Source organism: Columba livia, chromosome 1, assembly GCF_036013475.1.
Source record: "Columba livia isolate bColLiv1 breed racing homer chromosome 1, bColLiv1.pat.W.v2, whole genome shotgun sequence".
Taxonomy (NCBI): Eukaryota; Metazoa; Chordata; class Aves; order Columbiformes; family Columbidae; genus Columba; species Columba livia.
Window position 1 is genome coordinate 88,814,570 of NC_088602.1, and position 14,582 is coordinate 88,829,151.

At 41.1% G+C, this 14,582-nt stretch overlaps 1 protein-coding gene and 1 long non-coding RNA gene across 3 annotated transcripts in view; one reads left to right on the forward strand and one right to left on the reverse strand.

Moving 5' to 3' along the window:
• Positions 1-3,088: 3,088 nt before the first annotated feature.
• Positions 3,089-7,574, reverse strand: LOC135579641 (uncharacterized). The gene is made up of 4 exons (XR_010473192.1): positions 7,426-7,574; positions 6,135-6,198; positions 5,202-5,273; positions 3,089-3,222 (listed from the first exon to the last, which is right to left on the reverse strand). It is a non-coding gene; the product is annotated as an uncharacterized LOC135579641 (long non-coding RNA).
• Positions 7,575-7,880: 306 nt separating this feature from the next.
• JAM2 (junctional adhesion molecule 2) overlaps positions 7,881-14,582 on the forward strand; it is a 37,889-nt gene continuing 31,187 nt past the window's right edge. Inside the window, exon 1 of one of the 2 annotated variants that reach the window (XM_065065614.1) lies at positions 7,881-8,226. In XM_065065614.1, coding sequence (XP_064921686.1) covers positions 8,172-8,226 — 55 coding nt within the window. In that variant the 5' untranslated portion in view covers positions 7,881-8,171. The remainder of the gene's footprint in view (positions 8,227-14,582) is intronic. The other variant, XM_065065599.1, reaches the window with a different exon arrangement.

Here is a 14,582-nt window from a genome sequence, read left to right on the forward strand (position 1 = left end):
ACGGCGCCGCGGGGCCGGGGCTCGATGCGAGGCCTGCGCGGCGGCGCGGGGTGTGCGGGGCGAGCGGCGGCTGCCCGGAGTGCAGCGGGGAGCTGCCCGCTCCCGCCACGGATTTTTACTCTCTTTGGAAGCCCCATTACGTACTTACGAGCCCCGCTAGGCCGTGGATACAACACGCAGCCGTTTTCTGTATCCTCAACAGGCGTCCTTACGCTTCCTGGTAACATCATAGCATCGTTTTGTTTGGAAGCGACCCTCAGAATCATCGAGTCCAGCCATAACCTAACTAGCACTAAACCATGTCCCTGAGAGCCTCATCTCTATGCCATTTAAACCCCGTCAGGGATGGTGACTCCACCACTTCCCTGGGCAGCCTGTTCCAGTGCTTCACAACTTCTTCCATGAAGAACTGTTTCCTGATACCCAATCTAAACCTCCCCTGGCACAACTCGAGGCCATTTCCTCTCGTCCTGTCACTTGCTACTTGGGAGAAGAGACCAACAACAACCCTCCATGCTACAACCAGCAGCTTTCATGTGTCCTTAAGCTGTGTATTGAGCCATCTCGTAGAAAGGATCATGAATGTGTAGCGCTGGGGTTACGGCATTAACACTAATAGTCAAAATATTCAAAAGGGTGTTTGGTGCCAGCATTCTCGCAGGGGCAGGACTGCAGGCAGCCCCTCCAAACCGCAGCTTCTCACTGCCAGCTCCCCTTGGCCACCACTGACCTCCCTGCCACCCTTCCCACCCAAAAGACTGAAGCCAAGCACAAACCAGTTACTGACCAGTTAGGAAAACCATTACTTGTGTTAAAATGTGTTAAAATTTGTGAAATAACTCAGGATTTGTTTCATTGCTTTACAGTTTAACTGGTGGTGGTCTTCAGCCCAGTCCCCAGTTGTCAAAGATAAAAAAACAACCATCAAGACTTCCAGTATCAACGAGTGACACTGAATTCATGTCATTAAGAGCTAAAGGATGTAATAAAATTTGGCATTTAAAAAAAGAAATGTGTTAATACTGGAAAGTGCTGGTAACAGCCAGAGAATTTTCCACTGTAGAAGCATGTCTTCGGAGCAGTGGGACAGCTGGCTCCTCTTGGTTTGGTACCTGGCACCGGCTTCCCTGCTCACCCGGGCTCTCATCCAGAAAACCAGGTGTGTGAGTACGGTAGCTGTTCATGCCCCTCATTATGTTATTAGATAGATTAAGATTTTCATCAAGTCAATCATCCTGCTTCCTCATTTTTTAAAATGAGTTAAACCCCAGTTACTTTTTAGCACAGCAGGCATATTGCAGGGCTACATACTTGCATGTGTAAAACGGTTTATAGCTTTGAGGTGGAAGGTCATGAGAAAACACTAAGGTCTATAATTATTTACATCATTATAGCTCACCTACACCATTTCTTCTATTAACTTTTTATTCTATGGCATGAGGAATCATTTGTGATCAATGATCACATCACATAATTGTTTTGTTTTAAATAGCGTAAAAAAAGGCAAACAAAACAAAGTTCACAATGTAGGGTATGAAAATAACATTTTTACACTATGAGGAGATAAATTCAAAATGTTCAGAGAATGACAGAGAAACAAACCATATTCTGTGATTCTGCTGAAGTCTTGAATGACAGGAGTAAAATCCTATTTGCTACTGCACACTTTATTATATGTCTTTCTCTTTGTTTTAAATGGCTGCTTTCTAATCTCTAAATCTTCTTTTGTACATGCATTTGCAAATTTTTATTCAGCTTAGTCTTCAAGAAAATGGTAGTAGAATACCTAGTCACTCCTTCCACTTACTTGGTGTCACTCTGGAAGCACAATGCAGATAAAAAGCCATCTGAGATTTGTATCACACTGCAGACTACAGGAGGAGCATGGCCATATCCCTCTGTCTTTGGGTAATCCTTGTATTACAGACTGACAGTGCGAAGCTTTATGCCCCAATGGAAATCAAAAGACATCCAAAACTGCTGGAAATCTCACCCAGGGTTCAGCTGGCATCTCTACATCCCCTGGACAAAAGCAGAAAAGAGAAACAACATTAGCATAGGTTTGTAGTTAATTAAAAAGTTCAGTCTTCAAGCTTATTTTTGACTCATGCTGGCACAGCTGACTTTCAACTGTAACACCATTTCTGTTTACTACAATATATTTACTTGAGGCTTCTGTGAGAGGGTAAAACCCCCTGAGTCCATTCAATCCCCATGGACTGAGCTGAGGGTCGGCTGGGGGTTACTCTCATCTGTCAAACATGGCCCTGTCAGCAGCCTGTGGGGACATATGGGCCAGCTGCAGTCCCCCAACTATTGATCCCTCAATGCCAAAAGACAAAAGCTGCCCAACTGAGAAATATTCTGGAAAGGATTTGGCTGAATTCCAGTGGCTTTTAGCATGTCACAACACTGAGCACATTTGTGGTCCAAAGAGATGGGTAACAGAACTGTCTGAGAATAATTAAAAGGTATCAGTATTCATAAAGCCCTGTGACTTTCAGGAAAACTGTGGATGTTATTTTATAATGGGCAGAAAATGAGAGGTTGTCCTATGAGGCAACAGGAACCCTGCAGTTGCTCTTATGCCATAGTATGTGACCCAATAGTAATACATAAGTGACAAACCACAATGGTTTATCCCCCTCATGGTCCCAAAGCCAGGCCTGAACTCACTTAGAGATTGCTTCAAAAGCAAAACCGGCTTAAAAATTCCTGTTCTTCCCTTTGCCATTCTTGGCTGTTTCTCACTGCTTACGCTCTGGGTAGACAACTGCAGCAGCACCGTAACAAGGCACTGAACACAAGATCATTGGAGTGATACCGATTGCGGGATCAGTATTGCTGAAGGATTATGTTTTATGCACATTATTTCAGTGACCTGGCTTAAAGTACAGCTTCATATACTCATTTCTGTGCACAAGTGGAATGGTAGCAGTGATCCATGGCCAGAGGCAGCAATTGTCGTGGAAGACAACATGGTGTGTACTTACATCCTAAGAGCTGTAGTCTTCATGCCACCATGGAGCAGAAAAGCATTTTAAACACTGAGGCAAAATAATTCTGAATCTACCACCATCAGCACGGTGGCTAACATGTTGCCCTCTGTTGCTTAGGCTGAAAGCATCCTACAATGCCATCCAGTTTGGTGGATCTTTTTTCAAAATGTGCCTTTGGTTGCTACTGAGCTGTCCACTCAGTGGCAGCAGTCTTGCAAATTCACTTGAAAAAAAAAAAAAAAAGGCATTAATACTGTACTTTACAAGTCAAAGATAAAATTATACAAGACATTCCAGAAAATGGAGAGTGGAATTCACAGAAAAAAAGCTACTGAGAACAAGTAATTTGTATTTCTGTTATCTTGTTCTCTCCTCATATTTTGTGGCTTTCCTGGTTCAAGTTTGGCTGACACATCAGATTTGAAATATTCTACCAGTCTAATAGAATGTTCTGTCACAGCACTCTAGTCCATTTCATTATAGCAGGGGGAATAATCTATGCCATACTCTGGCTTAAAATAGCCATTAACAAGAACTTGGTGGATAAAAAGAATATCTGTTGTTTTGGTTTTTTTTCTTGTTTTCTTAAAACTATATTTGCTCAGTTTAAAGTTTCAAAGTACAAAACAAGCAGATAATCTGCCAGCTAGATCAGGATTTTCACAGAGAGGAGTTAAAGTCGTTAAGGTGAAGCAATGAAACAAAATAACAAGATGCCACAGAAGAAGAAAGGAGGCAAGGCCTACCGTAACTAGGGGAGGGATAGCTGTTAAGGCAATACTCTGGAACATTATAAAAAGCTAGGTATGCTGGTAGTTCAAATTGTAGATACCAGCCTCTCCACCCATTTACACATAGCTGTTGATAATTCTTCATACTGAAGAGCAAGACCTTCAAGCTGATAGATTCAATGTACTGCAGGTCGGTAGTACGGGCACAACGACAAATACACAGCACATTGACTAATGAGTTTCAGAAAAAAAAAGATTTGTGACACAAATAATGAATTATGTATTTTTGTGATCAAACTAGATATGAAATGGAATCTGGTTTAGCAATTTTACAAAATAGTTTTCCATCAACTTGACCTATTGTCATACCCAGAATCACACCAGAACAGTCAGTCTACAGCTATGTGCTCCTGTTTTCAGCACTTAGTAGAACAAACATATATGTTTAGTGTGCTCGGAAAAAAAGATGTGTACAGAGATTGAACGCATAAACCATGGTACCGAGTCTCAAATGGCATCACTGATGACCTCAAATGTAAGATTTCTCTTTCTAGAAATATGAAAAAATCTGTTTCTTCTTCTATGGAAAAATATTCAAAGATACTTCTTGATCAAAATGTAAACAATATAAATTCCAATAACAATCAGCCCTCCAGTTCTCCATATACATAAAGGTACAGGAATGCTATGCACAGGAGTACTTTTTTCCTGTGTCTTTTACTTTCTCCTTCAGTGGCTCCAGATTCTTCCCCCCTGCTCCTCTCATCATAACCAGGCACAGTTATCAGCAGCCTTGCTGGGCTACATGTTATTATAGATCAGCTAAGAGACACTGAAAAGTTGGAAGAACAATTAACTTAGGAAAGCACAGGAAGAAAAAAGTAGTTCAGAACTGTAATCTTTGATGTTTCCACTGACATTTCACTCTGCAAACAAGAGATGAGCTACTCACAAATCATTACACACTCATACTACTTGCCTATCAACAGAATAAACAAATACATACTTGCATACATGACATTAGGGTTACACTACTTCAATGAGTAAATTCAATAGGGTTACACTAAATTCAATGAGTAAACGTGAGATATGTCAGCTTTATGCCTGAATGGGATATATTAGGGCAGTATTGCCTTTCATTAAACTTCGGGGGTTTTTTTGGTTTCGTTTGGTTTGGTTGTTTGTTTGGTTTGGTTTGGTTGGGTTTTTTTATGGTGCTGCAAGTATGAATATTCATTAGCTCTCCCATGGCTGTCTTCTAGTTGGTATGTGTAAACCGTGACAGATGCGTGATTACATAGGAATTAACATGTTACTCTTCTAAGTTTTATTTTAAATGCCAGTTGTCTTCTTGTAGCACACTACTTTCCCCCATCCTATGCATGTTTTTGAGAAGAGCAATTATAAACTTCCTCTCTTAAATATCTGAGTATTATTATATGTTATTATTATATTTATTTTATTATTATACCTCAAAGTTATTCTAGAAATCAGCATGCAAGGTGTAGAGAAATCAATGCAGGGTGATTTGGTTTTGTTCCACCTGCAAAATAAAACCTGTTTTGAGTGGAGGAATCACCAACAGGAGTATTTTCTCAATGTAGGCTAATTTATCTGTATTCATTTTTGTCATCTTATAGCTAAGAAAAATGAAATGTTCCCAAAGTGAAGAGTCAAAATTTTGGCTTATAGTGTTTCACAGAATTTTTGCAAATTATTTTTCAAAACTGTTTTTTTCACAGAGCTCTTTAACAGAGTGATGGTACCATAATAAAATAGGTAAAGTTGTATTGTTAGAACAGATTATCGTCAGCACTCCATATTTGCAATAGAAAATTTCATTAAAAGGAGAAAATATTCCATTGCAATACAAGAATGTATATTTATCTAAAATATTATCTATTGAAATGAGGGTAATCTTTCAGTTTATGAGTTATTGAGATCATTAAGAAGCATCTGAGTCTTGAAATCATGTTGCACTTCCACACAATTCTTAAAGGCTTTTCTATACAAAGAACTTAACTAGAATAGTTATTACAAAATAAGATAGCTATTCTTGACTGGCATTCTGTGTGCAGATGTTAATCATAGACTATTTTTATTATTCTAAGAAGGAGTCTCTATGGAAAGCTCTCCAAGAATAACTGTTAAACTGAGCATCTCAAATGAATTTTTCCATGTTTGGCTCTATGTGCTGTTTAAGGAAAATATTTTTACTGCATTTAACTTTAAAAGATTAAAAACATGGATAGTAGTCCTGTGCTCTTCTAACAAAGTACTTAACAGTATTTTTAAGAATACCATTGTTCAGCAAAGTACATACAGAAAAAGTATATATACTAACTGAACTATATGCATTGCAACATTTTTCTAATATATCTGTAAATGCATTCAGAATACTCACATGTAACTGCTGGTGTTTGCTGCAGTTGTATAAAGCAAGCAGAGAAACCATGATCTAGATGTTGCTAAAACAAAAAAAGGGGAATGTAAAGAAACTGTGAAAGTACTGTGAAACTGTACTAGAAAGAGTCAGAGGAATGTTGGGGAGACAACCCTGTACACTGGGTATTTGCTTCACTTGCAAGGGAAACAAAACAGTGAACAGGGAAAAAAAAAATAAAAAGCAACTGTACTCTGACCTCTTGCTTATACACATTTAAGTAGATATACTGTGACATGAGTCTTACTAATGAAATCCAAATGAAACCTTATATATAAGTCTATGTATCTGGACCTGAGTGTTCACTGTGGTGGAAGGACTACTGCAGTAGCCTAAACTTGATCCCATCATCTAACCGGTTACCTTCTCCTCGTGATGCATCTCTTCATCCTCCTTAACAATTCATTGTCATTACATCAGCTTTAGCAGTCATCTTATGAGCTAATCCTTAATTTAATTCCATACTGCCATTTCTTAACATTCCGCACCTCTAGGTCTTTTTCCACCAGGCTCCTCCCATACATTTAAGTTTCATGTCAACACAAGGTTTCTGTCACCATGTGGCTTGAAACAGTAAAGCAGTGCCACTGAAATCAGTGAAACTCTGTATATGCTTAAAGTTACAATGTGCTGGCCACATGAAATAAATAACTTTTCTGTTGCCTCTGGAACAGTTTTGATTTTATTAAACACATGTCACCATTATACTGTTTATATATACTGGACATACATATATATGCATTTTTTTTTTTTGCAGAAATACAGGGTGCTTTGAAAAGATGGACCCAAGTTGAAATCACTATCCATTTGAAATTAGGTCCATCATTTTGAAACACCCTGTATTACTTGTATTCTATGTATGGTTTTGCATATGAAAAATAAGCTAAGAAGATTTTGACATGAAGATCATCATGGCATCCTACTTCTTCAGTCTCCATTAAAATAGCTGTTACAGATTCTATTTTTAAATAAACTTTACTCATTTTGCTACAGTCTAACAAAATATAGCCAATGGTGCTGTTCTGATTATCAAAGAAATACTTATGATATTTTTCTTGTAACAGAACTGTGTTACATCAGTGGTAAGGTATTTTTAGATGTCATTAGAAGCTGCTCAGATATACTATTAACTGTCACGATGAGTAACTTTCCTTGATTCATAAATTTAAAAGGCCATTACACCTCCTGTATATTTAATCAAGAATCTCCCAAACTGGCATAAACTATTAATAAAAACAGCTTTGAAGGTCACCGTGTAGTCCATCGTCTGCTGGTTAACGGGTGTGCCATGCGACTGGCGAGGTGTTGTCCAGTGGAGCTGCACAGGCGCCAGGAGTCACTGTGACCGTGTTTTAAGTCTGCCACTTAAAACAGTGCCCCATCGCGCTCTTTTCACCCACAACATCTACATTGTTGTTTCCCCCCGGTGAATTTAACTTCTGGAAATGTACCAACAGGGACTATGGTCTTCTCCGAGAAGTTTAAGCTTTTCGGAATTAAAAGTTCATTCTGTTGCAATAAATGCCCTTGAGCTTGTGAAGATCTCACAGTTTACAAATAAATAAATAATAAATAAATCGGAGCTGAGAGCTGCCGAACACGGCACGGCACAGTCCCGGAACACGCGGGGACATCGCGTCGGCCCCACGGCGAGGATGAGGAGGATGAAGAGGAGAGCGATGCGCTCGGAACTGGGGCGGAGCTGCCGCCCGCCGGGGTGGCCAAAGCGCAGCAGCCGCGGCTCCCTGCGCTTGGAGCCGGCGCGGGGCGGGGAGGCGCCCTCTCGGACATCATAAAAGTTTTTGGGGTGGCGGAAGAAGGGGCTGGCGCACCTGCTGCGCTGCAGTGCCCCCGGCCCACCGGGCGCCGCCCCGCTCCCCGGTCCGAGCCGAGGCCGAACCGGGCCGCCCCCCACCCCGGCCGCGCCCCACGCCCCGCCGGCGTCGCCCGGCCGTTATTAGCCGCTGCCGCCGGTGGGGAGCGGCCGTTGCCGGGAAGATGGCGAGTCACAGTCTCCGTCTGCTGCTACTCGGTTACTTGGGGGTCCTGAGCTGTAAGTGGCCGCGTCCCTTCCCCGCGGAGCAGGCGTGGGAGCTATCGCGCACCGCTCCCTCCGGCAGCGCCCCGGCCGCTGGGGTGGCGGTTCCTCTAAAGTGTGGGTGGGTGTGTTGAAGGGGAGAAGGAGAGGGCTCGGGCCGGGGGGTCACCCGGCCGCCTCCCGGGCTCTGCCCGCCGAGAGCTGCGCCCGCCCCCGCGCCAGCGCTGCCCAGCCCAGGGAGCCTGCGGGCAGGGCGAGGGGACCGCGGCGGGATGTCCTCTCCCCTCCTTCGCCCTCGGAGCGAGAGGAGCCAAGTCTTGTCGCCAACAGCGAAATAAAAGCGAACGCCTCGTTCGCTGCAGCCGGGGGAGTGCGCGCTGATTATTTCCATGTGTCTCTTGTTTTTACCCAGATGTAACCTGTTTAAGCCGGGCCTGTTTCAGCGCAAGCTAGTGGGTTTCTGCAGTGATGCAAACTTTAGGATGCAGGCTGCGTAGTTTGCTTTTTTAAGGGCCTCTACAAGATGAATGAGAAAGAGATGGAAGTATGGTTTTTGGTGCCAGTGCTGCATGTTGCAACTTCAGAACAGACTTATGTTTCTAATGTTTTTGTGGTTTTATTGTCTAACTCATTAAAAAACAAAAGGGGGGGAGGGCAGGGAAGACATTAAAATAAGTTGACAAAAGTTGCCCCACCCAGAGAGCACACTGAAATAAAAAAATGGATCGTGAGGCCACATACCTGTGAAGAAACAGTGAATTAATATACAGTGTTAACAGTGCCAGTCGTATGATAATGCTGTCACTTTCAGATCATGTCTTACTGTGCTCCTGTTGTATGCTTCTTGTGTTTTGCTGGTATTTTAGGGAAAGAAGCTGTACACAGAAATTGTGTTCTGAAAAGAATTATGTAACACAGTCTTGCAGTGAAGTGACCACCAGGAACCACAGTGGGATGGGTTCTCAACTCTGTTGTGGATGTGGGGCATCCACAGTGCTGATGGTGGATATGTTTTGTATTTTACCTTTCATTCCTCCTTACCTAGCAGAAATGTGTGTGTGTAAACCCCTTTTGTGCAGAGGAGGGATGAATCTTGTCAAGGAGAGATTTGAAGCTATGTGTGTCTGTTAGGTCTTCAGTTTGATGGCAATTTTTCTCTTTGCTTCTATGAGACCTTATGGAACTCTTGGGCTATTAGATGGGTAGATAGTGCAGATTTTTCTCTTTCATGTAGTAAATAAAAATGTTTTTTGTTTTTGTTTTTTGGGTTTTTTTTGGTTAGTTGCATGGGTATATCTGAGTGGTGAGGCTGCTGTGGGTTTTTTCTGGTGACAGGTTTCAGTGTCTTCAGGCTGCTCAGCTTTCTGGTTAGTTGTGTCTGTTTGCAGTGTGGGTTTTGACCAGTGAGGAAAAGACAGAGAGTGGTTTGGAAGCAGTACAGTGGATCAAAGTCTGGTGCCTACATTGTGGTCAGACTTACATTTTTTTATTTTATTTTTTTTTTTCCTTTTTCCTGTCCCACTTCCTAAGAAACACCAGGTGGAGTGAAAGTTTACAAGCAAGGTGCTGATAAGAAGTCGTCACATGAAGAAAGTGACTGTAGGTGGGAGTGCAAATGCAGATTGTTTGTGTGAGCCAGAGGAAATCCAGGCAGAAATCCAGGCAGTTGGGAGTCTGCTGCTGCTCCTGTAGCTGGAGTATGTTCACATGAACAATAAGACTGAGTCAGATGTATGGGCTTCTTATGTGGGACTGGGGCTCAATGTGCCATGAAGAATGGGCAGACACTAATGAGGAAAAGAAAGCAGTGGGTGATACTTGAAGCATGTGAACATTTTATTATGGATCAGGTCTAGAGAACTTGCTTGTTAGTTTAGCTGCAGAAGTTAGGAGCTGTATAAGCTGGTCAAAGAATGTCAGCATAGCCACAGCAGTGCTGAGGTAGATAAGGTTTGGATTGCTTTTCAGTAAGAACCTACTGAGAAATACTGACCTGCAGCAATAGTGGCTTCTCTGAGCTAAAGCTTCCCTTTCACCTTTAATTTAGGGGAAAGCAAGGGAACTGGAGGTCTTCAGTCATATTTTCTGTCAGCATGGGCTCCTGAAACATGTTATTTGAGAAGTTTTAAAAGGTGCCACAAAGGAAGACTTGTGAGCTCTATTGAGGAGGCAGTTAGAAAATGTACAGAAATGATTGTTACGAATCATTGTGACTACTCTGGAAGAGATGGCACGTACTGATGAACTGACGTTTTTGTGAAGTTTCTGGATATGATTTTTCTTGTGTTAGTGTACATTAGAAATTAGACTTAAGCTGGTGATGCTGGAAGCAAATCCAGTACAATGTGTCTGTCTGAGGACAACGCAGAGGCAATAAATAGTTGCCTGTTTGATGGAGCTCACTGAGGTAGTTTGAGCAGTAAAAAAGGTGAGGGTTTGATTGTTTGTTTATTTTTAGCTTAAAAAAACATGCTCCTTAATGCTCAGGAATCTTTCAACCAGATACAGAGGTTCTAGACCAAAATAGCCTTTTGCATCTTCCCCATACCCACAAAAAGAGATCATAAAGCAGGACTGAGCTGGCTGTAGGAATCAGCAGTGCAAGTCTTTAAACTATGCTTTCCTGATTATGTGTGATGTACAACTGGTGTGCTCAAAATTGAGAATATTGTCAATCCCTAGTCTTCTGTTGAACCCTCTTCATTTGCTAGATTAACTTGTTAGAGACTTACTCTGATTTCTAATTTAGAGTCCATATTCAGGTGAGATGCGAAATAGAATTCTAAGACCGCATAATTCTCTAGTAATGTCTGTACAACATAATACTGTAAACCACCCTACTTATTTTTTGGAGAGAAACTGGGGGGAAGAGACATCAAAGGGAAGTTCTTTCTCTTGCTGTTTCAGTTGTGGCGCAGTATTCCTTTGCTACAGGCCACTAGTGGTCTACAAAACTGCACATACTCTTAGACATCATAACATAGGCTGTGAGATGACAGTAAGCTTCTTAAATATAAACAGACAAATGAAAATTAACTACAGAAAAGCAATGCTTGTTTATAATGTTCAGCCTAATGTTTTTGATTATGACTGTGGTGACACTGCATGAGATGCCTGAATGATTTTAAAATTGGTAAAAATTGAGGACTTGGTTGGAAGACCTTCCTGTCTTTGAAAGGGAGACACGTTACACTCTCTATTTTGTTACAACTTTCACAACTTCAGCTTCTTGGTTGGATCCTCAGGGCTCAGAAGAAACTTTGAGTTATTGGCATGTCTCTTGGAAATCATGGCCTTTGCTGTATTTGAGTAAGTTGCACTATTTCCCTTAAACCTGAGCATGCTACTTGGAAGGGGCTTTTGATTTCTAAGAGGCCTCAGCCAGAAACCATGCTGTTTTGTGGTAATGGCTTTGTCTCTCTCCTCTCTCTCTCTCTCTGTCTCCAGCAGAGCAGAGGTAGACTGAGCTGGTCCCTGGCTGCCCCTGTGGTATCCTTAGTTCAGGTTACTGGCCCCGCAGCCTGCTATTGGATGTGCAAATTAAAAATGAGGGTGACTATCTTATCCCACTGCATACAGGAGACAGGAAATGTATCTGGAAGTGTCATGTCAAGACAATTGAAATTCCTTGTTTTCTTCTCTTTAAGGTGGACGTATGCAAGCAGAGGACTTGCTTTTGCTGTCACTTGGCCTCTGAGGTCCTGTTGTCTTAGCTTTAATGTTGCAATAATTCTTTGTTTGTGTCATAGGACATGTATTTCTGGTAATTAGGAATAGCGTAGGGCATCTGGCATTAATAATGAGAGTTAAAACTACCACTGTGATTAGCAGATCTAATTGAGCCTGGATGAGGTCTTCTCATTGGCTATTTAGCTGAATTACACAAAGATATTTTTCCAATTGTTTCCTGTATTATACCTAGATTTCCTACTGCAGACTGCTTTGGCAGCAGCATGGTAGCTGCCAGGTTCTGCTGCAGAAACTGGCTGATGACATCACAAATGTAATAACTCACAAGTAGTTGAACTTTGACTTCACCTCCACTTGTTAGCTGACTGACTTCACAAAACATGTGGGATCATCTTTTGTGACTTAGAGCTACCAAACTGGTCTGCATCCACTGATTAACCCAAATGTGATTGGAGGTGTGTGCAGACCCCGTTTTAAAGAAGTGAGCTAAAAATGTTAGACAAGGCTTTGTGCCCTGAGTACTTCAGTTTCTTCTCAACTGCTGGTGGTCACAAGAGGGAAGTACTCTTCTTATGTATGGGAGAATATTCTTGTAAAATTGATATTAAAAAAACCCACCAGTTTTCTCATAATTTCACATAAGAATAGTGATATTTCTTCACTAAATATGGATGTGACATGCATGTTTATCTTCTGCAGCAGAAGTAAGCAAGCTTTACTTGTTGTGGTGGGGTGTGTAGGTATGGGTTGTTGGTGCTTTTGGAGGGGCAGGAAGAACTAGTAATTTAATTCTGAAATTGGGATTTTGAAGTTTACATATGGTGTGATCTACTTTGAGTCCATCAACACTCAAAATGTCGTCTTTCTGTTGGAGTGCTTCTGAAGACAGTTTGTTTATCATCAGTTCCTTGCAGCTGGCAATCCCTTTTAGGAATACTTTTCTCAAAGTAAGGCTTAATGTTGTACTTAGCAATGTTAGAGGTGACTTCAGTGTAAATGCTTATGTAAAGGAAGATTCCTAAGAAATGTTCACACAGCCAGAAGTGTCTACATCACAGTATAAATATATTATATATCAAAACAATTGAAGCACAAGTGAGACATTTGTATTTGTCATTGCAGACTATTTGCCAGGGCCATATGGAATGGCTAAATTAAGGTTCCCTTGAAGTTATACGATGATCTCAAACAACAACAAAAATTCTTAAAATAGTGTCCCTGTGGATATATACAGTGAACTATCTTATTGCTGGTTTTTCTTGTTTGGCTGGTTGGGGTTTTTCTTCTCCACTGTGATAACTTTGTGGCACTATTGCATGTATGTGGGAAAACAGATGGTTTACAAGTTATAACTTTCTAGTTTAGTGGCTAATTTATGATGAGGTGAGCACTTTAATGGAAACTGAGGGAAGTATTATGTGGAAGGTGAAAGGCAATTCATTTATCAGTAATTAATTCTGTTCTGGTTAGCTTACCTTCCTCCTTCCCTCTCCATACCCCCAATTTTGTAAAGCTAGCTTTGTTACAGTTTTACTTTCTGGCATATCTTTTCCTATCCCCAGTACTTTTCAAAGAACTATCAGTTCTAACAAAACTTTTCTGCAGAAAAGCCTGTCATGTCTTCCTCAGAGCGTTGTACGTTATTGTGCTGTAATTCCGCCACAGGAAGCTTAAAGCAAATATTATGGTGTCTTGTAATCAAGACAAATGATTTGTTTCATTTATCTAAATACTGTTGTGTTTTGTTTTAGAGAAATGAATATGTATTTCAGAGAATGAGACAGCAGATCAGGCTGGAGGAGTATTTGGATGATTGCCAATGCTTGTGCTCACCTGTATTTCCAAAGCCACTCTTTTTTCTGGAAGGCTCTGAGTTGTGTCACCTCTATGCTCACAGTATATCATTGAGCACTCAAGTGCTTATATAAAATGTCTTAAACCAAACAGAAGGTGAGCTTGGCAGCTGAACATCTGGTCCTGTTCACTTGTCAGTTTCTAACACGCACTGGGAGGTCCAGGAGCTTTTGGAGAAGGAAGGTGGGGAAAATAACAATTTCCAAACAACAGCTGTAGTTGTTGGACCACTACTGGGTCTGTAACCCCTCCTGCTTAATAGAAATTAAAGCAGGCATCCACTTTCTCTCAAAGATTATTTGCAGGGGAAAACATGGTAGGAAAATTGGTAGTAAGCTTTTTTTGAGTGCTTGCTTTTTACAAGTTCAAAATTTAACAGCTTTCAGTAAGAGACAGGAAGATTAATCTTGTATTGAAATAGCTACAATTTGATTGTGGCTGCTTGAAAAAGAAAGAAATGGTCAGACTTGAGGTGGAAAGAACAGATCCTACAGGTATGAAGTTTCAATGGATAAAATTACATAGCTTTTGTTTGGATTAACTTTTTAAGGGTTGAACATGCTCTCAAGCCCATGAAAACCACTGGATCAGACTCAAAGGGAAACAAAACATATTATTGTCTGGATGGAAAGGGATATATTATAGAGTTGTTTTGATACCAGATAATGTTAAAAATAAGGGCTATCTTTGCTGTTGACAAACTGCAAGCATAGTGCTTAGAGGTGATGATAGAATGCACGTTCTCGAAGTGACTTTTGCTCAAATTAATATAATAAAGAAACAAAAATGATTATGTATTGATTCTCAGTCTGCAGAAAGTGCCCAGT